General features: G+C 35.2%; 1 protein-coding gene and 1 pseudogene across 3 annotated transcripts in view; both read right to left on the bottom strand.

Annotated features, from left to right (window-relative positions):
• Positions 1 to 1363: 1363 nt before the first annotated feature.
• The window catches only part of ING3 (inhibitor of growth family member 3), a 50787-nt gene continuing 25128 nt past the window's right edge, over positions 1364 to 27022 (bottom strand). For 2 of the 3 annotated variants that reach the window (XM_069087082.1, XM_069087084.1), the window contains 8 exons: positions 20151 to 20247; positions 15255 to 15326; positions 13020 to 13139; positions 12516 to 12673; positions 11784 to 11974; positions 10164 to 10356; positions 4146 to 4184; positions 1364 to 2251 (listed from right to left, as the gene is read on the bottom strand). In XM_069087082.1, coding sequence (XP_068943183.1) covers positions 2135 to 2251; positions 4146 to 4184; positions 10164 to 10356; positions 11784 to 11974; positions 12516 to 12673; positions 13020 to 13139; positions 15255 to 15326; positions 20151 to 20247 — 987 coding nt within the window. In that variant the 3' untranslated portion in view covers positions 1364 to 2134. The remainder of the gene's footprint in view (positions 2252 to 4145; positions 4185 to 10163; positions 10357 to 11783; positions 11975 to 12515; positions 12674 to 13019; positions 13140 to 15254; positions 15327 to 20150; positions 20248 to 27022) is intronic. The other variant, XM_069087083.1, reaches the window with a different exon arrangement.
• Positions 20884 to 27016, bottom strand: LOC138160534 (actin-related protein 2/3 complex subunit 4 pseudogene; annotated as a pseudogene).

Below are 27022 nucleotides of genomic sequence, written 5' to 3'. Positions count from 1 at the left end.
GGTGCCTTCACTGTGGACCTTGGCGTATACATCACAGACAATACTAAAAGTTGGCCATATTTTCTGGGATGAGGTAGCTGCTCCATATGTGACCCAATTATTTGTGGAAGGCTTTAAAAACATTTTATCCATTACTTATCAACTTCACAAAATTTTGGTTTACCACTTTATATATATATATTATAAAATATTTAGTTTCAGTTTAACTCTTGTCAACGTTAATTTTTTTCAATGGTAAAAATTAAAATGGATCTAATGAAATCTGTACATTGAAAGTGGCTCCAGCAGCAAGTAAGCATGTTCTTGGCTCAGAAGCCAAGATAGTACTGAAAATAAGATGCTATAAAAGACTTTTACCTTTGACTAATTACAGTAAGATGACTGAGCTGGAAAGTCATGCTGCACCATAGGAAGGAGGATATTATATAATTCGGTGGCATATTCAAACAAGATGCTAATAACTAATTATTATTTTATATAGTTTTCTAAAAGCTTTATTATTAAGCTATCGATTAAAGGCGTCATTGGTGCTCACTTAAAAAGAAGCCTAACTTGATTTTATGTTACAATATGCTTAAGAGACATATTATGACAGCTCAGAATCTTAGTGCTTGAAGGGACCTTAAAGATCATCTAATCCAGCCCCCTTGGATAACATTGCATAGAACTTGCACTATTTTTTGAAAGAGGCCTTCTATACAGGCTTATAAAATGGTTTTGATCAAAGATGAAATCTGATGGGCCAACAAAGCTTTCAATATAGGTTTGCAAAAACATTAAGGATCTTAAATACTTATCTGCTGATCAGAAACTTTCATCTCAGTATCAAAACCCACTCATTGCAAAATTAAGAATTTCAATAGCACCTATGGAACAAAAATTTGTTTTTACAGGCAAATGCTGTAGTGACAGTCACTCTGGTTTTTATAAATAGTAAACTAAGGCCCAGAGTGTTTAAATGTGACTTAGCTGTCACACTACTCCAGAGGAAAATAAAAAATAGAACCTAACTGTAAGCTTTTAATTCAGGGGTCTGCAGTCTATTCAGTTGAACATTTTGCCTTAAGACAAATATTTTATAATAACCATTTTATTTCATATAATGTAATTATATTTCTCTGTTTTCCCTTATACACTGAAGTAAAAGGGTATTCCTAAAAAAATAAATTTGCATTTAAAATTTACATTAAAAAGGTTTTTTCTTATGTTCACATCACAAATCGCAAACAATATTAAAGAATCACATAACAGTCGGTATATCATGGGACCCTGACCTCTTTAGATAAAATGAGAAAGGTGAAAGGTGACTGGGCTTTAGAAATTTTCGCTATTATCTATTAAATGTGTAAAATATAAATACAAGTAATTTTAAAAAAATTTTATTTTAACACCTAATACAATTCCAATTTTAAGGATTACTTGCACAAAAAAATAAACACATTTGGTATAAAAATTTATCACTTTAACACCCTTTTCCCTCAAGCCCCCCACCCCACCCTCATGAACTGCATCCTATTTTGATGCAGAAACATATAAAGACTAATGGCACAAATTAGTTTTTACTCTACAGGAGTTTCTGTTTATGTACCCAAGTACTCTAGAGGACACCAGCCCACTTTATACATGAACCATTTTCTTCAGCCTGCTGAATTTAGTTTCACAAAGAAACAAAGCTATAAAGGCATTTAAAAACCATTATCTTAAATTCTTTTTAGAAGCACTGACTTTTTTTTTTTGCAACCAGTTATATACATAGTGTTACATAACAGCTCTGGAGTACAGTACATGCAGCAGAATATACCTGTTGGATATAAAATACTTTTCTTAAAATCTTCATTGTTGGAATTCTTTGAAGATTAAATAATAGAATGCCCATTATGTCGAGAAAATGGCTGGAGAGTACAGATGTCTGCATATGTTGGCCACTGAAATAATCCAAGGCTAACTGGAATAGTATTTATAGCACACTGGGAGTGCATAAATAATTTACTTACATTATTAAAACACAACTAATAAAATTAAAAGTTCAAGATCTTATAGGACTGCTTATATTAATCCTTTAAGTGGTTGCCAGGAAATGTGATTTGATGTTTAAGTCCCATATAAAATGCTTTGCATGAAGTTTTTCCCAAGCTTATTTATGTCTACTGCCTCTTCTCTTCATTGCAGCAGTACACTGTGGACAGTACCATTTTCCTTTTGGTGCTTCCGTCAATCCAACACATCCATAATGGAACCACTCTATAGGGCACTAGAAAGCAAAATGGCAACAAAAGTCTATTACTACTAAAAAAAAAAACAACCCCCCAAACCAACAATTGACAGACTATTTTAATTTAATTATCATCATAATCATATTATAAAGTTTTTAGAGCTAAGGGGTAGATGTGTGTGTATATATACCTAAATAAAAGTTAAAATGCACACTGTGTTTTATAGTTTACTATTTACTACTATTCTATTCTGAGATGCAGTCTAGCGCTTTCATTTTACAAGACGGAAAACAAAGAATGTGACTTCTGATGATAAAGTTATTTTATTCATAATTGGGATATCTATAATTAGCAATTCACTTAATTTCATCAAGTTGAAAAGCTAATATATGACCCCTCAAAACCAAAGAGAAGTTGAGATACCTTGTATATAAGATAAATGTATTTTAAATATTTTTTATTAATTTTGCCTTACTCTAACTCCATCCAAAAGTGTGTAAACATATTACAGATAAAAACATTTATCTCTTCTGTGTATTTACAGTATTCATAGAGGTCAGCTCTAACATACAAAAGAAAACATATGTCCTTTGCAGTTATGCTGCTGCACTGAGCATAAAAAAAAAACATTCCTAAGAAAAGAAATGGTGCATAGATGGAGCAAGAAAGAAGTTGGTGAGTATGTTACATGAAAAAAGGTGGTATTAATTACCTTCACCAACTGTTCAAGTGAAAAATTTTTTCTGTGCCCTTTTAAAAAACATTGCAATATTAACTCTTTCGCAGAACCCACTTATGGTTAAGTAAATGATTCTAGGAAGGAGAAGAGGTGTTGCTAGTGTCCTACCAGCCTACTCCTTATTCCCTAAAACACAGAAGAGATGATGAGATCTAATAAAATGTGAAAGTTAAATCATCATTTTCCTCTTAAACTCAAGCTGTCTTCTAAATTTCAAATTTAATTTCATTACTAGAATATCTGTATGACTGGTTAATTCCTCCTCCTTGCCACTTTTATAAAATTCAATGGTCTGGCTATAGCTGAATAATAATGAAAGACAAGAAGAATGATATGAATATAGATAAAGAAAAAAATGCCAGGACAATAAATATTGTTTTCTCAGTATTGAAAGAAACCAAATCCAAAATGGGCTCCCTTTTAATAGAAAAGACTCTCTTCAAAAATCTTTAAAAATAAATCAACAAATAACTTCTATGTCTCTACTCTCTGAAAGTTTTTAAGTTCCTTAAGGACAGTGTCATATATATCCTTATATCTCAAATGCACTCCGTAAACTAGGAAACAAACATGTGGTGTTCATCATTTGTAACACAGTATGTATCATTGTCTTCAATTCAATCAATGGAATAGGAATGTAATTCAAAGATATCCATAATTTCCTCACTCTCTAAAACTATGTCTGCTGCAATAAATATATCCTAAATACTGTTAAATATGTTTTCCTTCTGGGAAAAAGAAGTGTCAAATTTTCATCTATGAATTGCTGAAAGATATTATATGTCAGAAGTTATAAAACTAGCATTACATTTTAATACTGGGTAAATTTAAGGACATTATTTACTTTTGGAATATTCCAACGTGCAAAAAAATCACTTTGCTTTTATTTGGTATATAATTTCTAAATATCTATAAATGTACATGCATTCTTTCCCAATCGGAAGTGATATGAAGTAAGGGGCCATTTCTCTTTATACTCTCAGTGCCTAACACCATGTCTGTTAGTAGGCAGTTAATTAATGCTTAATGATTGATTTCAATTTCCTCAACCCCAAATTAATAACAAACAAAAACTTGTTTCTCTAGTATGTAAACACAGTTTTGAGATTATATTACAGAACTAAAAGACAAACTTCACATACTAAAAAGCCTATGTTTTCCATCATTCCAATATATGTAATTTTGATACTTACATCTTGGTTATCACATCCTACCATTTCACCATAGGATACCTAATTAAAAAAAAATTAAATGTGAATATCTAACAAATACCTAACAAAAATACTCTGAATGTTCAAAATACACTTAATCATTGTAATCCCTAACTTACATACTTCTTATACAATATCTTACAAATAACTGTATGTGATTCTTACATATAAATGGCCACCCTGTTTGACTGACCTCCCCCCTCTTCTCTCTGCTACTATTGTCATAGCTTGGGATTTTCCTCTTTCCATCTTCCTCTTAGCCGAATGCTCTCTGAAACTACTCATCCAATCCATGCTTTCCATCTCACCTTACTTCAGGGTCAGTTGAGGATTAGGAGGCAAGAATGGCATTAGTAAAGGAAAAGGATGGGTAAATCTCTGGAAGATTCTTTTCATCACCTTCCTACTTCTACTAACCTTCCCCCACGCCAACTCCTCACCCTCACTCATCTTTGGAGGTCTTTCTCCTCTCCAGCTCTGGCCTAAGGATGCTGTTATTCTTAAATGTATGTAAATTTCAATCCTTAGGGTGCATTAATACTTTGTGGAGGAGGGGAGAGGGAAGCAGAAGAGATAGAGAACTAAACAAAAGAGAAACTTTTAAAACTTTCCATTGGAGACTATCTCCATACCAGTATCAACACTACAAGGCTGGAAAGGCTTTGAATACAGTCCCGATAATACAGTCTCTCCACTGTCTGAAGATCAACTTAGCTAAGTACAGGTCATTACAAAATGGGTGGTCACCAGGTGATGAATTCTTTTGGTCAAGATGGGCTATGAAACTGATAAAAGTACAAAATCCCTGATCTCCATATATGCAGTGGTCATGGCATTGTAGTAGAAAAAGCAAGGATCAACTGCTAAGAATGAGTTTTTAGATCATCTACAAACAGTAGTATAACTGTTGGTATGCAATGTAAGATTTTTGTCCAATAACTAACAAGATGATTCATCACTGGAACTAATCCTATTCATGTAGACAGTCTTACTATAAATGAAATGAGAAGAAATAAAGAATTTATAATTCAGCAGAAGATTGGTCCAGAGGTTCTCCTTGGATAGGTGAATATAGGAGTTAGCAGAGATGGCTTTATTGTCAACTCACAAGAAAAAACATTTTAAGGAACATTTGTTAATCTTGTCTTGAAGGTACTCATGATGAGCATAAGTAAACTGATCACTATGAAGATAATTACAGTTTATAAATCAACTTTTATTGTAAAAGATGAAGCAGCAGAGAAATGTATGAAGAATTGAACAAAGTCATTTAACAAAGGCAACACATGTCCAGCTACTCTAAGACTTCAATGCAAAGGTATGCATAGGTAAGGTGACAAAAAATATTTTTTTTGAAAATAAAATTTGTAATTAAAAAATGAAAAAGGACAAAGGCTAGGAGACTATGCAGAAATTTCACCCTGGCACATCACAAACAGTTTTTTTTAAGAAGGGAACTGGAAGGTCCTAGAGCATCAGACATCCTCACAAAAAAATGAAACTGATTATATATTGAATAGAAAATGTTTAATTACTGATATGGAAGTCATTCTGAATCCACTGTCTTGTGTACTGTAAAATTAACCATTGGTTAGAACAAAGATCAACAAAAGCACCCAATTTAATAAAAGGATAAGGATGAAAGAAAAATTGAACCTAATTACAAAATCTTTAATTTGACCTATTTAAACAAGCTATTAGTCTAAAAAAATGGGGGATGGAGGGAGAATGGACAAAGATAAAGATACCAACTTTGGTAATTACTGTTTCTAAGAGAGGTTTGAACAATGTAAAAGTTGGCACAAGAAGCCCAGAAACTGCGTCAGAGACTAAACTTGAAGGGAAAATTGGCCTGTAAAAAGCTTAGCATGAGACCAAATTAAATCAGATTATACTGAGTATTCAAAGATGAAACTAGGACAATAAATAGATGTGAAGTAGACTACATCCATCAGCATTTCTAAAATGATCTACTTCCTTGGTAAATGAAACCATCAGAAATGGACCCTGTCACCTTAGTAAATGATGTGTTATGTGAGAAAGTGAAAATAATACTTATGGAAATGAAGTCAGGAGGGACAGACAGACTTGAATAAATATATAAGAAAGCCAATCTTCAAGTAACACAATTTTAATGGAACTCAGAAATCAAATTTCAAGATCTCAAAGACAGTAATACTATAAAATAACAGGAGAGACCATAGATAGAATTATTACCAAAAAGAAGAAGATATTAACTACTAATCCATATAGCTACTTTCCTATCTCTATAAGACTGTTTTGAGGATGATCTATTTATACAACAAGTGCCCTTCATGAAAATATGAGAATTGATCAGGAAAGCTTTCACAAATAATTCTTTAGAACAAACTATAGCTTCAGTCACAAAACTGGTGGAACAATTTAGATATTAAAAGATCCCACTGTTTATTAATCACCCAAAACAAATAAATATTTAATTTAGTAGGGTGAAAGTTTCAAAGATTCTCCTCCAACTAGATATCTACTATGTATGGCTTAATATTATGCAAAATTCTATAATAAATGCAACTGATCAGGTAAACTGTTCAATCATCAACAAGAATGAATGAAACAGACAACATGTTTTCATGTTTGCGAAAAGAAGTTGACATTGCTCTTGTCGAGAATGTTTCATACAAAGTCCTAACAAAAGAGGAATTCTGATATATGGCAAGGTATTGCAGATGTTCCTGTTTGTGGACGACTTTGTACTGATCTGCACTACACACCAGAACAACGGGCCTCTTATGAAAACTATGGTTAAAAAAACAAAACAAAAAAAGACCAGCCTAGCAATCCTTGCAGGAAAAATAATAAGTGGATGAAGAATATACAGTGCCCAGATACCGACACATAATTAGACAGGTGACCATTAACTTAGTCTATCCATGTGTACATGTTAGGCAAAAACTCCAGTTTGACAATGAGGTGTGTAAAAAATTGAATAGGATCAGGCTAGATAAGGCTAGACTGAATCTGGGAAAATGTAGCACTTTTAATCATTCCAAGTTCCTCAATGCTGAAAAAAGCCCACTTTAAACTCTACTAACTCATATTTTAAATGCCAATATTATTCTAGTGATTCTATATGGTTGCAAATCATAGAAAACCATGATCTTTCTTTCTTTTTTTGTTTTTTGGAGGGTAGGGCAATTGGTGTTAAGTGACTTGCCCAAGGTCACAGGACTAGTAAGTGTTAAGTGTCTGAGGCTGGATTTGAACTCAGGTCCTCCTGACTCCATGGCCAGTGCTCTATTAACTGCGCCACCTAGCAGCCCCTGAAATCACAACAGCATGTGACCTTAAAGGCAACAGAAAATGCATTTGGTCTAAGTAGAAATTGCCTATTTCTTGTACACTAGAAAGGATACAAACAATTATTAAGGCCATTCAAGACCACTGAGATGTGTTGATTATATAGTAACAATCAGGAATAACAGATTGGACAGTTTAAGTCCTACAGTAGTAAGCAAAAAATATTTTAAAAAGCAGAGGAAGAGAGCCAATATAATAAAAATGACAATTCTACCTAAACTAATCTATCTATTTAATAATATCCCAATTAAATTACCAAAAAACTATTTTATTGAACTAGAGAAAGTAGCAATAAAATTCATTTGGAATGAATCAAACTTTTGTTAAGGTCAAGAATATCAAAGAATTAATGAAAAAAATGTAAAGGAAGAAGGCTTGGCAGTATCAGATCTTAAACTATATTATAAGTTGGTAACTATCAAAAGTTATCTTGTACTGGCTAAGAAACAGAAAGGTAGGTCAGTAGAGCTGAGCAGATGTATATTACACAGTAATAAATTATAGAAATCTAGTTTTGACAAAAGTAAAGATTTAAGTTTTTGGGATAAGAATGCAATATTGTGTAAAAATTACTGGGGAAAAATGGAAAGCAGTCTGGTGAGTATAGATCAATAGCTGACATCATTTACCAAGATAAGGTCAAAATGGGCATATCACCTAGATATAAAGAGAGCTATCATAAGAAAACTAGAAAAATATTATTGATTAAAGAAATGCAAATGCAAATAACTTTGAGATATCATCTCACACCTATCAGATTGGCTAAAATGATAGAAGGGGAAAATGACAAATGTTGAAGGGTGTGCAAAAGAATGGGAACTGTGAACAGATTCAACCACTTTGGAGAGCAATCTGGAATCCCAAAGAGTTATTAAACTGCCTATATTTATACCAGCAATATCACTATTAGGTCTGGTTCCCAAGGTGATGGGGAAAAAAGTAAAGAATTTATATGTTCTAAAACATTTATAGCAGCTTTCTTTGTGGTGGCAAAGAACTGGAAATTGATGGGATTCCCATCATTTGGGGAATGGTTAAGCAAACTGGTATATGATTGTAATGGAATAGTACTCAGTAAGAAATAATGAGCAGGTTGATTTTAGAAAAAAAAAATGGAAAGACTTGTATAAAATAAAGAAAAGTGAAGTGAGCAGAACCAAGAGAACATTGTACACAATAATGAACAACCAAATCATTCTGGATACTACAAATACTCAGACCAACTATAAAGAAACTATGAAGGAAGATCTATTTACCTCCAGAGAAAGAACTGATAAATAGAAGCATGCAGAGTATAGTTTTACATATATTTATAAGTCTGCATCAAATGGTGGCCTTCTCTACTGCAAGGTAGGGAAGGAGGGAGGTAGACAACTCAGAATTAAAAACTCAAAAAAAAAAAAAACAAATAAAACTCAGAAGGCGGCTTCCAGTATGTTGGCTAGATCTTTTATGATGATTTTATGTGAAAACATGGACAAGAACTACACTGAATGAAGCGTGGATAGATTTTGATCTGAATTGATATTAGAATCTACACATTAGTAAGATCTAAGTACAAGGTTACTTTAATAGTATGAATCTTTGGAAAACCTCCAAAGTGGTATGTATGTGCTTGTCTGTTGGTCTGTCTAGCACAGAAGAGTAGGAGAAAAGCAATCAAATTTTGTTTTATTCTGTAATGGGTTAGAGGGGAAGAATACTGGCTGGAAAAAACAGGTGGTGACACTGGAAAGGAAAGTAGGTCTTTCAAAGAAAAGAAATGCGATAAAGGAATCAGGCCAAGATGACCCCTGCTCCTTAGCCTTCTGCCTCAGACCACAAAGCCACCACTTTGAGAATGGAGCTGGTAAAGTAACTGCTCCACTGTGGGAATGAACGTTACAGATTCCTGGTTTCCTCAGAAGACAATCTGAATACATTTCTCATAGAAACATTTTTATGAAGGTTCATTTCTGTAGTCCTGGTAGTTCAGACCTACAGTTTAGTTATGTTATATACTTAAAAGGAATTTAGGTGGGTAGGAAGGGGAACTGGCAGACACTAGGAACCTAGATACCTTCTATGGTATTGCTTCTATGGGAAAGTGGTCCATAGTTCAAAATGACTGAACTTTTAAGAACTTCTATAACTACTTATACTTATGAAATATGAAAAATGAAACCCTAAAATCTTTTTGCAAAATAATTTTTACATTTTATTCAGCAGAGGACCTGCTGGCTGTGGCATTTCTGCACTTTCGTGGGCTAGTTTATTATCCCTCCTAACAAAATAAGGAGTAAACAAACATTAAAATAAAAAGCATGTACCCAACTAAGTATATTTACTACTAGAATTTTTCCAGCTCATCAAAGGGTCAATATGAATCTTATTTTCTTAAAAAAAGGTTTCCTTGCCTCAAATGACCAACTCATTCACTTTAGTGTGTAATTTCATGTCTTCTGCTTAATAGCTATGTCTGTGTACTAAATCTGCAATATATACTGCATTAAAATCCAGAACCAATTGCATCATCCAGAGTTTTCCTGGGAAATGACTGAAAGGATATACTAACAGAAGAAATTAAGAGAGAAGGGGAAGATAGGATCTTTGAAAAATTAAATAGTTTTCTAGGTTGGTTTTGTTTTTCACTTCATCTGGATTAAGAATACATTAGATATTTACCTGATTACAAATACAGTAACGTGGTTCGTTTGGGTCATAAGTCCAATCAACCTGGTTATTTGAATCAGACTCCGGTATTGCTGTTGTTTGTTGAGAGAGTTCTTGTGCTAATGCTGATGATGAGGAACATGATGATAAAGAGGAAGAAGAAGAGGAAGACGATGACTGCTGGCTTGAAGACTTGTTGTTGTTTCTGAAAAATAGCAACAATTTTACTTGGTAGATAATCCAAGGAAAGTCAACTAAAGAATTTCTATATACGTTCCTGGAAGGAAACAATTCAATTATATTACTTAGTATTTACTTTTAACATATAATTAAAAAATTATTTCAAGTATAAGAATGAAAATTTTGTGGAACAGGAAAAAAGAAAAAATGTGACAAAGATTCCTGAAAAGTTGTCTATCGTTACTGAATTGCTTTTTATGACTGCTGAGTTATTAGTGACCTAGCCTCCTACTTTACTGAGATGGCTAAGGCTATCTGATACAAAGTTCCTCAGTCCCCTTTGCCATTTTTTAAAAACTTAACATCACCACCATTACTATCATCATTTAATTCTTCTTTGCTTAGTTACACATATGCCTACTACTCACTAGGACTAACCTCTCAGCTCGTGCCCTCCATCTGATCCTACTCCCTCCCGACTCCTTTAGGACCTTACTCAAATAGTTATCCCCTTCACCCTAATCTAAAAAAAAAAAAAAGATGTCCCTTGTAGCTACAATCCCATTTCTCATCCCCTAACTTCTTGAAGAAATGGAATAAATCTAATGCTTCCAATTTCCCCATATCCTTTCTTAAACCCAGCAAGGCTACCAATGAGCTCCTAATTAACAAATCCAATGGCTTTTTTCCCTTGTCATTATCCTCTATGACCTCTCTGTAGCTTTTCACATAGCTAATCACTCTCTTTTACCAGATACTTTCTCCTTCTAACTACACTGTCCTGGTTCTTCCACCTGTAATTGTTTCTTCAGTGTATTTCAGCCACTCCTCCTTCTTTTATTCCCAACTCCCTTAATGTATATGAATGTTCCCTAAAGATCTGTTTTAGGTCTTTTTCCCTCTCTTCTACAGTCTCTTCCTTGGCAGTCTCATTCCCCTCAATTATCAGTTTTATGCAGATGAATTCTAAATATTTATCTCCAATGTTGATTTCTCTGAGCTCTAGACCCATATCCAATGACCTTCATGACATCTCCACTGGGATGTCCAAAGTACATCCCATACTTAAATTTCATCATCTTTGTAGGAATAAGAATAAAAGTTAAGCTACAAGGGATGTCTAGGTGGCGCAGTAAATAGAACACCGGCCCTGGAGTCAGGAGGACCTGAGTTCAAATCTGGCCTCAGACACTTAACACACACTAGCCCTGTGACCTTGGGCAAGTCATTTAACCCCAACTGCCCTCCAAAAAGCAAAAAAAAAAAAGTTAAGCTACAATCCTAACTTGACTTGCCCTACTAATTATTCCTGCCCAGTACTTCTGTAGTCTATATCACTATTTAAAAATGTAGAAGAACAGGCTGTATGGTTGCCAGAGAGGATGCTTTTGGGGATTTGTTTTAAAACTAATAAGATTAGGTAAGACAAAAAATAAAAACAAAAAAACTTACTTGCTTTTTCGACCACTCCGTGAGTCTGTTGCTGCTGAACTTATGGTCTGAGTTAATGTAGATGCCAATGCTGATGAAGAATAGCCGGTTGATTCCCTGGCTAATGAAAATTCTCTTCCTAGCTGGAAGTCATTATTCTTAAAAGCTTCATAGCTAGCCTTTAAACTTGATGTTCTTCTACCTTCTTTCATCTAAAAAAAGGTATTTGACAGCATTAGAATACATAATCATTATGATATTCCCTTGAATTGGCTAACTTTAATCTTATTACAGTTAAAACTACTGCATCTGAATATTAAAAAGTAGGCATTATTCAGTCATGAAAATATACTTATCTTCTTACCAGAAGCACTAAAAAAAGTCTGTAAATTCTAAGCTGGGTAGCTGGGCAAATGTGACAACATATGTAATAGGACGAACAACCTCCAAAACCATAGGAAAAAAACCAAGAGTATAAAGAGGGTACAAAAGCCAAAGTGTGATCCTAGCATGTTTGCCTTCTGTCGCCTTACAATCTCCAAACCTGTAATGGTTTACACAAGCTTAACTTGTTAATTTTACCCAAGAAAATTAGATAAAAAACTATTTCAAATGAATTAATATGGAGCTGATATAATTTATTTCATTTAAAAGAATTCTACCTTATCCATATTTTATTATATTTGTTAGGGTTGTACACAGACTGGAAAAACAAAACTACCTGCCCTGTCCCAAAGTCTAACTATTCTTTACCTGGGCCGTGGCTTGAACTGCTTGGGCTGCTGCCATGGTAATTGCCCCAGCTCCAGTTCCTGAAGATAATGAGCCGATATTATAGGATGCCAACGGTTGAGAAGAATTCACATTGTAAGCATTGTTAGAAGAGGTTGAAGAATTATTGTTTCGGCATCCTGGGTGAAATTAAAACACGAGCGCAATTGGAGAAAGTATAATTTCAGTGAGATAAAAAACATTTCTTCCCCATTTAGACAGTAATCAATAAATTTAAAGACAATACTGCTTAATAAAAAGAAAGTTATGATAAATTGGCTTGACTAAGCACAGTGTCATAAAATTCCAAGGAGAATGACATTTTTCTGTTTTCTTCTTCCAAAAATGTAAAGCATGTAAAGACATGTAAAGCATGTCATTTTTTAAACAAGGTGCAAACTTCTTAGAATGCTATTTTTAAAAAAATTCGGTCTTAAAGTAAATTTAGAGAAATTTCATAAATTACATTTAAGAAATTAAAATTACCTGGTGTATTTTCTTTAGAGGCATCTGATGTAAGAGTCGATAGAAGAGCTTCAGATTTAAACTTCTTTTCAGGAATGTGATCTGTTGTAGTATGGTGAGAAGTTGGATTATACTTCCTTTCTGAATAAGAATGAAGAATTACTTGGTTTTCAAATTTTGGAAAACTATGGTTGGGGAAAGTGAGAATAGTTCTTTTCAAACAGAACTCTTATTAAAGTATTTCAGCTTAGTTATAAACCTTATAATTTTGTGTGGAAAGGGGAGAAAACAGCACGTACTAGGGGTCTATAGAAGTGCCAACGTTTAAAGTCAGGAAGACCCGAGTTCAAATCTAGACTTGGAAATTTACTAGCTGTATGACCCTGGGTAAGTCACTTAACCTTTATTTACTTCAGTTTCCTCATCTGTAAAATGGGAATAATACCACCTACTTCCCAGAGTTGTTGTGAGGTCAAATGTGATAATAATTGTAAAGTGTTTAGCACAAGTACATACTAATTATAATATAAATATTAGCTATTATTGTTACAAAGAGATATAGGTTGATACAAGATGATCTAAAGGGGGTAAGTTACTAAGACCTCAGTGGGTGGGGTTCAGGAAAGGTTTCACATAGAGAGAAGCCTTTGAATTGAGGATCAAAAGGAATTTTTCTTAATTCAGTCACTACCCTAGACAATACCCTCAAATACCTCTCAAATTTTTGCAACATTTTCTTAACTGTCTGAGGTCTCTCCCTATTCAAATCCATCCTCCAATGGAGGATAGTTGCCAAAGTGATTTTCCTAAAAACAAAGGTCTGACATATCATTCTGGTACTCATAAAACTCCAGTGGCTCCCTATTACCTGGAGGAGCAACTATAAGTTCCTCTGAATGGCATTTCATAACATGGCCCCAATCTACCTTTCCAGCCTTATTTCACATGAATCTTCCCTTTACTAACACGAGGGTCTAGCTAAACTAATCATCTTACTGTTCTTCCTTTATAGCATTGCATCTCTTGTCAATGTGCTTTTGTTATGACCTTTAACTTGTGCCTGGAACACATTTAAAATATCTTACTTTCCTTCAAGGATCAGATAAATGGCACTTTCTAAATAAAAATCATTCTGATGTCTCACCACTCCCCTAAGCTGTGCTGGGGTTTCTCAAGAATTTTCTTGTTCTATTTTAATATTTGTTTTCATATACTCATTATGTTTTCATGCTATCCCTCTCCACCAACCACTACTGTATTCTAAGCCCCACAAAGACAGAGATCTCCTTTATATCCCCAATGCTTAACATGAAAATGCTTACTGAATGTCGAGTAAGGTGATTGTGAAACACAGAGCATCTCATTTTCTTGACAAACAAGAAATAACAAGAAAACAGTAATGTTTCTTTGTTCACTGAAAGTTTACTTTTCGATCTTATTTTTTCTACTGCAATAGGTTAAGAAAATGGACTGGTCCTATAATTTCATTAGTGTAGGCAGGTGAGGAAACCTCCTCTACAAAAGCAGGTCATCCATCACCTTTTCTGCAGCTTCTATTCTCATAGAGTTTTACACAGGACCCTGAGAAGTAAAGTGACCTGCCCAGGATTACACAGCAAGGATAGCTATGAGTTGGGATTTGAGCTCGGGTCTCACCCTGGCTTTGAGGCTGGATCTCCATGCCCTGTGCCCTGCTGCCTTTAATGTCTGAAGGGCTTTCAAATGACTCAAGAACTGTCCTGAGAAGGTCATTTGGTGTGCCACACCTTCACACAAGATGAGGGGGCTTTCTTTTGTACTGTGTTACCCAGAATTTAGAGAGTAGTGCTATAATTATTTTTCCTGACAAACTGATTCTAAGGAGGAAAGAAAAACAAGATGCCTGCACCTTATTCTCTTTGCAGTTACCCACTTGTTCCCTTTGACTACATACCCTAAAGTTGCAGAACTCTGTTTAAAAAAAATGAGTACTTAAGAGGAGGAGGAGGAATATGGGAAGAAGAAAAAGCTGTTCTAATCTTTTACCCCAGTAATGGCTCACAGCAATAGTTTGACAGGGGAGGTAATGCCCAAGGCAAAAGGTAATTTGATAATGAAAGCAATGGGATAAAAGGCAAGATGATTAGTTTCCCAAGAGAGTGTGCATAACTCATTATGGAAAATGTTCAATGCATTAGAATGGGTTTCAATTTTCACGTTATATAATTAAGCTATATTAAAATTTCAAACACAATGAAATAAATCCCCCAAACTTACTCTCCACTGGTGTATGTGAATGAGCATGATGGTTATTTACTGGTTGTGATGGAGTATCTAATTCCAATGACCCTGAAAAAGAGATATAGAGATAGAACAGTAAGTTACCAAAGAATTTGGCAATTTAGCTACTAACTATAGAGATTAACCTCCCTTTCCCATTCATCTCAACTAGCAAACTCTAATCCATATAGCTGGAGATTTAGTTTAGTCTTGTCCAATTGAGAGTCATCACAATCTATACTATTATTTGTTTCCCAGATTTTCCTTGAGGTATCCTCAGCTCTGAATAAATTACAAAGGTAGATGATAAGAATATAGCAGTAAGTATCACGATATACTGAAATCAAACTCAACTCAACCAGATTACAATGTAATTGGGAAGTGCTAACCAAAAAAAACCAAAACAATAAGTCTTTCTAAGTCATTTCTATTTAAGTCAGACATCACTGGTCTCCTGAAAGAACTCTGGATTTGGTATCATTAGACTTAGATCTACCTGGAACACTTAATTGCCTGTGTGAGTGTGGGGAATCTGGAACCCAGTTTACTCCTCTGTCAGATGATGGAGAAAAACTTTAAAAACCCCGTTAAGTTTGATTAAGCATAATCGGGGTTAGATGAGATAATCTCTAACATCACTTTTAGCTCTAAATCTTGTGACCTTCCTTAGGCAAATATATGTACAGATTGCTGGAGAATCTGAAAAAAAAAAATGGTTGCTGTATAAGTGACTTGAAGAACTTTTTAAACCCATTTCTCCATTATAGCCCTACTTTACTATGGAGTACAGAAGGTGACCTGGAGGTGACCCTCAAACACTGGAGTCTGTCAATGGAGCACAAATTCTAGCAGATTATATCATTCTGGAAAGACCGCGACCAAATTAAGAGAGACTCACTACCAGGTTGGCTACAGTGACAATTTTTTTTTTCTGAAGTAATGTATACTAGGTCATAGATGGATGAAACTTATCTTGGAGAATGGTGATATTACATTAGCTAAACACTTTCTTAAGTAACAGAATTTTGAACTATAAATTCATTAATGTTGGCAGACAAAAAGAACTCAACCAAATGCTATTTGACTGTAAGAGCTTTTAAGGCAAAAACTATGGTTCAAGGAAATATAAGGGTGCTTGGTCTAATAGAAAAAGCAAGGGGGCTCTGGAGTCTGAGGAAGTAGGTTCAAATCCTACTTCATTTTTAAAATGAGGTTACACTGGAGCTTCAAGCTCTAATTCTAGGATCTCATGGCTATTACTACATGAAAGAGAATTCATTGTTCAGCAAACTAAGATGTGGTATTCTCCACTTTCAGAAGGAGACAAAGTTAGGTTATTTTTTTTTTTTGAAAAGCAAGGTAGAGGGCAGCTAGGTGGTGCAGTGAGTAGAGCAACGGCCCTGGAGTCAGGAGGACCTGAGTTCGAATCTAGCCTCAGACACTTAACACACACACATGAAAAACTAGCTGTGTGACTTTGGGCAAGTCACTTAACCCCAATTGCCCTCCAAATAGGGGAAAAAAAAGAAAAGAAAAGCAAGGTAGAAGAGTCACAATGAAAAATACTCTATTGGCCCAAATGTGTGCCACACTGATCTCCAATATGGCTTGTACAAAATCTGAAAGAAACATACGATATTACCTCAGTGAGAGGGCTAGTTACAAAATGAAGAAAGTATTTTTGACAAAAATGAATAAAAATTCTTTATCTTAATGGAAAATAATATAAAAACCATTCTGGCATTAAGTATATTTTGACACGATTAAGGTGTTGGTTTTTTTTTTTATTACATCACTATTTTTCAGTGCATTGAGATGAGAACTAGCCCTGTGATTTTCCAGCTGTAAGGCACTCCCATGCATCCATACTCTTCTTGCCACTTGTAATCTTAAAGCAGGGGTTCTGAGACTCTAAGAGGTCCTTGAATCTGAGGTCCAGGAATTTGTATTTTAAAACATACTTTGATAACCATTTTTTACATAATTGGTTTCCTTTGTAATTCCATAAATTTTATTCTATGCATTTAAAAAATATTACTCTCAAGATCCAAAGACCTCACTAGCCTGTCAAAGAGATTCACAACACAACACAGATGAAGGACCCCTCAATGCTTTAACACTGAGAGGTTAAATAACCTGTCCAGGGTCACAAAGCAGGCATTTGTCAAGGGGGGGACTTAAAATCCTCCACTCCTGCTTCCAAGACTAACCTAAACCACTTCTCTTTTTAGGGTATAGCTATACGTCTGTTTTCTTTAAAAAAAAAAAAATCTTATTTTAGAAGGGCTGCCTGTGTTGGGAGTGGCCTATATTTGGAGCAATGGAACAACTTAAAAAACAAATTCTGTCAGTGTTTACCTATTTCCTAAGTTAGAAAACTAAATTTCTACAAAGAAAGAAACCATTAGGGAATTAGAACTTAATGATTTGGAAAGAGGAAACAACATCTCTTTTGCATGCAGAACCATAGAGGGGATATTTTATCCTTTACAAGATATTCAACTGCCTTATGAGCAATGGTTGTTTTAAAAGGATTTTTTTGCGTTTGCCTTTGGTTTCTTCTGATGAAACTGGAATAAAGGGTGAGAAAGATGAAGCTGTTTGTATAGCTTAACTCACTTTGATGTCACACTTCTTTGTTCTCAGGAAGATAGCTTAATTAACCTTATTATCTCATATATATGGAATTGGAATGCTCACAACTTTACAAACTGTAAGTTCTTTATGGCTGTCAGAATTTTTTGAGAAGGGTCAAAGATGCTGCAAACATGTTTCGTGTTATTTAAATATGCAGAGAATACTAATGTTTCTAGGGAGGTATAAGGCCTTCTCAAAACTGAATGCTAACTATAAATCAAATAACTGATCCCAGTCAATTTTATAATGCAAAATTTCACCTGTGTATATGAAAGGCAGTAATTTCATTTTCTAACCTGTTTCCAGAGGGATACCAAATTCTGATGTAACTCATATTTCAATGACAATCATTTTTTTCATTATTGAAGATATACACATCACACACACATATATTTTTTTTCCCTAGGTAATTTAATAATGTTGAGACGATCAAGAAAAAGGAAGGAGGTTCAGCTACCTTGAGAAATTTTTGGCAGAAGTCAAATGTAAAATGGGGATGGGGGGGAACTATTCATCAGTTGTGAAGTGACGTTTGAGTTATGTCAGGTTACAGTTGTTATGCTCCTCCACTGTAAGAACTATTTAGGGGACCCTGAAGGAAAGGTATCCAAAAGCAAGCTGGGGCTTTTATAGGGAGAAAATAAAAGCAGTTCATCTCTGGCAAGGAAGAGATTAGGGCAAAAAAGGTTTAGTGGGGGAAAAAATGTTGCTCTGGAAAATAATGTGGAATTATACTAGACAAGTTACTAAAGTATTTTTATCCTTTCACTAATGGATCCCACCAATAGAATTCTATCCCAAATACCACATATGTAACAAAATATCTTAGCAGAACTCTTTGTCATTGCAAAAATAGAGGAATGAATAAACAAATATATGGGACAGACTATCACTGCATTATTATACAATGAATATGAAGCATAAGAAAAACAAGAGAAGATCTGTATGAAGTGATAATGAAAAAACAGAAGCAAGACAATAATAGACACAATGACTACAGATATAAATAACACCAAAAAAAGGCAATGGAACTCTGATGAATTTTAATGATAAATTTCAGGCCCTGAGAAGTAGTGATCAACCATACTCCTCTCTCAGTAAAGAGGAAGAAAATTAAAGATATAAAACATGGAAACAATGTAAGCTGGCTTTGCTTAAATGTCTGACTCTGTTACAAGGGGAAATGATTATGGTATAAAACCAAAAAGGAATAATACAATTTGTAAAATGTTGAAAGAGGTGTTAGAAATTCAATTAGCAGCCCCCTTTGGAATGAGGGTTTTTTAAAATTTGGAATTTACAAACTAATAAGAGGTCTATGGATAGATGTTAAGGGGTCTTGGAAAAAGACCCTCTAAACTGGAGGGAGAAAAGTAAAAAACCTTTATTTTCACTAATTTTGCTTTGATAATTTAAAATCCTTCTGAAAAGGGGTCCAGAAGCTTTGCCAGACTACCAAAGGAGTCCATGACACAAAGAAAAGTTTAAGAACCCTTGTCCCAGTAAACTTCCATGAAGGAGGAAACATGAACAATCCTGTCTTAAGTATACACAGATACTTTAAAACGTCTAGTCAATAAGTCACTAAGCACCTATTAAACACCTACTATGTGCCAGGCAATGTGCTAAGGGATAACAATTTGTGACGGAAGTACTTAACCCAAGGGATTAAATTTCTTTAAATCTTCACTTTAACTGGCTATCTCAGTGTTATAAACAGATGCTGAAATACTATGAACATTATCAAAACATGAGAGGTAATTGTGGGGGGAGTGGACAGAGAACTGGTCTTAAGAGTCAGAAAGACTTGAGTTTAAGTCCTGCTTCTGCCACTTATTGGCTGTGTGATTTTAACCGCTCTTAACGTATCAGTGCCCTATACAACACTCTAAGACTACACTGCTGAATGGTTAAGAGATCTGCATTGTTAGAGGAAGTATCCTCACTGGAAATCCTTATATGAATGAAATCACAAGATCAGTCTAAAAATAAAAATAACATTATTTTAGTAAAATTAGATCATTAAAATAAAAGGCACCAGTGAATGGGCTGAAAACTTTCTCTATTTTTCTGAGGCGTCCATGCCTGAAAACAAGCAAAAATGTTGGATCCATATTAACCTTAAAAGGATGCCATCATCTATTCAGTTTGTAGCAGCTTCCCACGGCTCAGAGGAACTTAAAAGCATCTGTGGGACAAATTTTCCAACACCATCACATCTACTTTCCCATATTTAAAACATTAACATTTACTTACGTCTCTCTAATATTTCTGTAATTCCAGCATTATCAGCTTCTAGCTCCATTTTAAACTTAGCCAGTTCTTGATCCAACTTTCTCAAGTGTCGATCTACCTGTTTGAAAAAAGATCAAAGGTAACCACCAAAATTTGGGACTCTGTTAAAGTGTTAGTTTTGTGGGGAAATGTCTAATTTTTAATTAAATAGAAGTAGTTTTAACACTATCTGTGACATCAGCAAAGTTATTTAACTACTCTATGGCCTCAGTTTCCCCATCTATTAAATTAAGGGATTAGACTAGACCTTAAATATCCCTTCTAGTGATAAAATTTAATTTTCAAAATCTTTGTTACAATAAAATGTCAATGAGAACCTTCAATTTAAGAAAATTTTTTCTTCCTGAACTCTGTTTTTAAGACACAGAGAAAACAACAACCAGACAAGCTGCTACCATGGATTCTGGTGACTAAGCAGGAGGAACCTTGAAGGGTATGCCCTCAGGTTCCTATAGGATCACCCTAAATATGTATATTCACAGTCTGTATGATGATAATTGAGGTTAAGAATGACAACTCAGAGACAATGAACATCCTCAATAAAAGACTTAATTATGGTGTACATATACTAGTACAGCTAGTAAGTGGATTAATACAGTTTATAAACTTTTACAAGAGTTGAAACAAAGTATTTTCTGATTAATGATGAGTTAATCAAAACACTCAAAACTACATCCCTTGGGAATTTTAACAAAAAATTAATGTAAAATCCTTCCCTTTTATTTAGATGGCACAAAAATAGTTTTCTTTTTCTATTATTTACAGATTTAAAATTTGGCTGTAGATGCTGCAATAATTCTGAAATCTAACCCAACTGCCATAATTGGGTGAAAAAATTTTTATTAATTATTGCAGACAAATGAGAATCACTATTTTTGTGGAACGGGGGTTAGGAATATCCACTAACTATTTTAATAGTGCTGGACTGAAAAGGTTAACTTTATTCAAAACAGTATTGTTCAGTCTAATTTCCATAGAAATAAGTGGAGATTGTTTTCTCTGGAGATCATACAATAGGTTAATAAAGAAAAAGTTAAAATAAAGTCTGTCAAGAAAATAATGTTCATCTAAGATAACTACTAAAAGTGAGAATTATGTCTAACCATTTATGCCTTAGGTTAATAAGTGAAGTGTTTTCTGTATTCCAGCATGAATAGGATCCAAACTAGATTGTAAGATAGGTACTTTTAAAAATCACAGAATAATAGAAATCAAGTTGCAAAATACAAGTAAAAGAATATCAAATTGTTTAGTCTTTGGCTAAATGGGCCTAAAGGAGTGTTAGTCTGTGAAATGTCTATAATTGGGACCCACCTCCCTTTGTCCTTACCCGAAAACTGCCTGTCTGAAACTGTCAGAAGCTGTAATTAGCATCAGGGTCATCAATTTTGGAATTTCACTCATTCAAAGAGTTTGCAGGTAATTGAGCATCCTTGAATCTAACCTCTATTCTAGGAGAAAAATATGAACCTAAATTTCAGTAAGGCAAAGAAACTCCTCTCCTTACCTCTTGCCAAAAGTGGTCTAAAGGAATTCAGAAAAACACAGAAAATGACTTTAGAACAAGTATTAGTACCCATTTAAACCCAATACAACCTATAATTACATCAATCTACAGAAACTCAGTGTGCACATACTATGTGTAAAGCAGAGAGCTAGGTCCCTAGTGGGACACATACTATGATATATGACACAGTCCCTGTCTTCAAGGAACTTACAATCTACCTGGGAAGGTGAAGTGCTTCATAACTTGGCCCCTTCCTACATTTTCAGCCTTCTTATACCTTACTCCCCTCCATACACTCTAAAACCCAGCAACACTGGTCTAATTACGGTTCCTCAAACATTCCTTTGCATGCCTAGACCCCATGCCTGGAATGTTCTGCCCTTTCACCTCCACCTCTTAATTTCCTTTAAGACTCAATTCAAATCTCACCTTCTTCAGGAGGCCTTTCCTGGTTCCCCCAGCTGCTAGTACCTTCTCTTTTAATTTTGTTTTATATATTCTGAATATATCTTAGCTAGATATGCCTAGATATTTGCATGCTGTCTCCCCCATTAGAATGTATGTTCCTTAGGAGCAGGGACTGTGGGTTGTTTTTTTTGGGGGGGCTGGAGGGTTATTTTTATTGTTTTGTTTTTGACTTGAGGAGTTTAATAAATGCTTGATGACTAATTTAAAAAGTTAAATACCACCAGATTTAAAGAACAATTTAGGAGACATAATAGGTCAATCTACAATTATTTGCCTAAAAGGTACAGATAATAAGTGATAGAAGTTTAGAACTGCAGAAACAAAGAATTTAGAGTTGTGATGAGGAACAGTATGATAGAGTATAAAGAACATAGTACTAAAGTCAGAGAACATGTTCAAATTCTGTTTCTGATGTTCTATGATCTTGGGCAAGAAACAACTCTTTGGGACTCAGTTTTCTCATCTATACCAGGGAAGATTTGGACCAGATGGTCGCAAAGGCCACTCCCAGCTCTAGATCTATGATCCTAGGAGTCTTCATGGGTCACCTGATATAAATCACACATTTAAAGGAGTTAGCATGGAGCCAGAGGACCTAGAATGGAGTCCCAACTCTACCTCTTATTAGCTACGTGACTTTGGGCAACTCATTTACCTTCTCAGAGCCTGAGATGCCTTCATTTATGAAACTAGGTGGGTGCTATCTGACTTGCTGAGTATCATGAGGATGATGGGAAAGAATGAGTAAAAAGTACTTTGTAAATCCATAAATCTATGAAAAATTGGATTACAATTAATTTTCACAAATAAAGAAATGAAGGACCTCAGAAGTTTGGAGGAAGAGATTGTTTTGAGTAGGGTTGGTCTGGAAAGGCTTCATAAGGCAAGGATGATTCAACTCCTGCTTCAAAAATGTGCAGAAAGGGCATTCTAGACAAGGAAGAAGGCCCCAGAAAGAAAAGAAAAAGTGTTCAACAATTCAGTTTGTCTGAAGTGGAGGGTTACTACAAGAGAGCTAAGGCTGGGTCCAGATTGTAGCAAATTGTGAATACCAGTCTTAGTAATATAGACTTTATTATTCTATAGGCCATGGAAAACAAATGCAACTTTATGAGTAAAAGATATAATCTAAATAGTACTTTAATAGTTTAAGACCAATTCCATCTTTTGTGAAATTCCAGAGGCACATAATTCAAACTTATTACCTTTCCTGATGCTGACTACAGCTTGAGTGTTATCCTCTTTTCCCCCAAATGGTGAGCTGTATTTAAGAACAAGTCTTAAGGGGAACCATGTAGATATACCAAATCAGGATTACTCTTTCAAAAAAGGTAGGATAGCATACTGGAAAGAGCATTTGATTTAGTATCATAAGATCTGTTACTACTCATAGAACCTTGGGCAAGTCACAACTTCTATGGGCTTCAGTGTCATCATCTTTTTTTTCTTTTTTCTTTTTACAGCTCCTAAGAAGGCAGAAAAAGATTTTAATGCAGGTGTGGAGAAGTCATCAGAGTAAGAAAATTCACAGCAAGTACAAGAGCAGCAGAACCAGGGAAGGGAAAGGCAAAAGGGGGGGAAGTATAGATTGGCAAGGGAGAAGTACTCCTGAAGGATTCACCACCTTTAGCTCAGTCACCAATGTGGAAGAGAAAAAAATCCTCCAGAGGAGAGTCTAAATGGAGTTTCTCTTCCCCAAAGCTAAGGCAAAAAGTGAAGAATGCAGCAAGTATCTGCTTCTGTTTCAGGTTCCAACTACTTTAAGGGTTTCTAGGCATTTTCTTCATCCCTTCTTCATTTCATTCCTACTTCAAGCCACTGCTAGAGAATAACCCCTCAGGAAAATCTCAGAAAGACAAGCTTTCACTGGGACCAAGAAGTCTATATGGAAAAAGAAAAGGAAAGTGTACCTTTACCTGTATAGGAAAGTAATACCTAGCTTTCCAGGATACCTGTCCAGGAAAACAGGGTGGGATGGTAGAGGCAGCTTCACTTTTCTCCACAGGGTTTTCTTTACCATGCTATACAATGCATTTCACCCTGCAAGCTCAATGTATCCCTGGACTACTTTGAAAGTACCCTTTCCTTGGGCCTTCTCTCACTCATTGGCTGATTCCTTCTAGAACCTCCATTTTAAGGAGGAGGCCCTGGTCAACCATGTCTTCATTCCTCCCAGGTTGCACTGCTAACTCACATCCACAGGACTACCATGCCCCTGTGCCAGGTACCTTCCTCCCTCTCTTAGTATTCAACTCCCTTTTATGTACTGTCTGCTTCCATTAGCATGTAAGCTCCTTGAGGTCAGGGACTGTTTTTCTGCTTGTATTTTTATTCCCAGGACTTAACACAGTATCTGGCACAGACTAAGAGCTTAATATATACTTGCGATGGACTGCCTCAACTTTGTCTTTTGGTTCCAGGCCCAGCCAGGCCATAATAAATTTTGTTTGCTATAAATTGGCCATTTATAGCAACTGGGGGTAGAGTTAGGTTTGTTTAAAAAAAAAAAAAAGGCAGCTTACAGTAGCCAACACACAGAATTTTATCTTTAAGTTTAAAGATATTAAAAACCTTGTCCTGGCCCAGGTGACTGAACACTGATGGTCAGGCTGCTTCCACATCCTATTGCCTACCCCTTGCTCTAGTCATTATCTGATTTCCACCAAGCCCCGCCTTTGCAGGATTTGGAGAAAGATTAAAAAAACCTGAGAGATCCAGTCAGATCCACTAAAAATTCTTGAGGAACTCCTCAGCTAAAATAGGAGCATGAGCACTGAATAACAACTTAATTTCACTATTCTTCTTATCAATCTCCTCCTTGAAATAGACCACAAAGTCCACCAGGATGCCTTTGTAACAATTTGTTCCATATGGAAGTTTGTAATCAGGAAACTGATATTATAATCATCCCCAAATTTTTTATGTAAGATGAAATTCTCTGCTCTCATCATCATGAAGTAAATGAATCTGTGGCATAGGATCTTCTCAGTCTTATCAGCTTGTTTCACAGAAATGTTAACAACACCGATGAAACCCTCATCAGAACTGTTTTCCTTCTCATTTCTGCTGATGGTCATAAATTGGTTGTAACATGAATTCTTTGCTACTCCTGGCTTCTACCTCTGGCTTGTTGTGCTTCTCAACAAATTGGGAGAAGTTCTCTAGGCAAAGTACAGCCTTCATCAGGGACTACATGGCACTAAGGTGGAGTAGAAAATGGAAGTAACTGCAGGCACTATGGCTAGCTTGTCATCTTTTAAATGAAAAGGTTAGACTAGGTAATTTCTAAGAAATGTTCTTTCTCTGGATCTGTGATCTTATTATTAATAGCAGAGGATGGGTAAAGAGAATTGTAGAGCCAGAAAGAACCTAATAAGTCATCAAGCCCTCAAGTCAAGATGGGAAACAGAAGGCCACAGAGAGTAAGTGAATTGCTCAAGCTCATACAGTCAGAGAAAAATACAAGACAAAAAAATTAAGGTTTCCTGATCACTAGTTAAGTGGCTTTTTGCATCACTGCACTACATAGCTTAATTTCCCAAGCTTAAATCTAAATAAATCTCTGACAAAACAGAGATAAATCTGAAACTAGGTGATAGCAGAATACTACATAGCAATAAAAAGGGGAGAACATGAATTATAGCCTAATTTTGCTGTAATGAAATAATTTATATAAATTTAAGAAACAAGAGACTAACTTTATAAAGCACAACATAAAATCTCCTACACTTCTAAACTATATATATTCCTTTTATTAAGATTCTGTTTCTTCCTCTTCATTCCCCCACATCCTACCTTTACAATGCATTCATTTTTTTGTGGATGCTTTGCTATCAGCAGGTCATTTTCAAAGTTTTTTTTTTAATCCATATTTGTGGATGACACTGTGTTGACTGCAACAAGCCTTGGAACACTAAAAGAAGAGCCTTCTAGGAGAGGTTAAAAACCACTCAAAAGAGTTTGGCCTGATCATTCACAAAGGAAAGACTAAGTGGATGAAGAACATTTATTTTGGGGAGTGTGGCCAGGTGAGTCCAACCTAGAAGGGCTTTCCCCACTGTGTGAACTATCTTGAGCATACTATCAGATTCTTGTCTTCTGTTCACCGTGATGTTTTCCAATATCCAAGTGAAAGAACTCTAGGGAAATATCTGAGCCAACACATAGCCAACATTCACAAGAAGCAGTGCCAGAATTCTCCCTCCACCCTCTAAAAAAAAGAAAAAAAACTTTCCCTGGAAGAAATTCAGAAGAAACTAGAGCAGGGGTGGGGAACCCTATGGATGTGGCCTTGAGGCCACAGGTTCCCCACTCCTGAACTAGAGGCTAAAAAAAACAAAAACAAAAGCCATAAGTCTTAAGAAGCTGAAGTCTTGAAGAAGCTGGCTGAGAAGCAAAAGCATAAGAAAGTAATACTTCAGAAAGCAACTGAAGAAAATAATAACTTCAGTAAAAAGGAAGAAGAAAAACTGACCCACAAAATGAAAGTGAACAGAGAGGTACACAAATGTCTCCAACAATGGAGGGCTTATAAGGGGACAAACAGATTGAAGAAGTGAAGAAGTCTAACCTGAAGACCCTGTTAATAAGAATGAAACTAAGTTCAGCAGTTTAGAGAACTGACTTTCTCCTGTCACCCCCCCATTCCTAAATATCTAATGATTATACCACTTAATATATTCCCCACAACCCTCTTGATAGATACTTTAGAAACTAACATAGAACTACAGAGATAGATCCAAACCATATAAATGTTGGTTTAGGATCAAAAGGGGGGAAAACACAAGTTTTTAAGAGTTGAAATCTTTACAATATAGCTATTTTTCTTGTTACTTTAAAAAAAAAAAAGAAAATTCTA

This window comes from Petaurus breviceps, unplaced genomic scaffold, assembly GCF_028583685.1.
Source record: "Petaurus breviceps papuanus isolate PSGF00001 unplaced genomic scaffold, PetGlider_PUasm1.0 181, whole genome shotgun sequence".
NCBI lineage: Eukaryota > Metazoa > Chordata > Mammalia > Diprotodontia > Petauridae > Petaurus > Petaurus breviceps.
The sequence above is the reverse complement of the archived record's forward strand: the minus strand, read 5'-3'. Positions and strand labels throughout refer to the sequence as shown.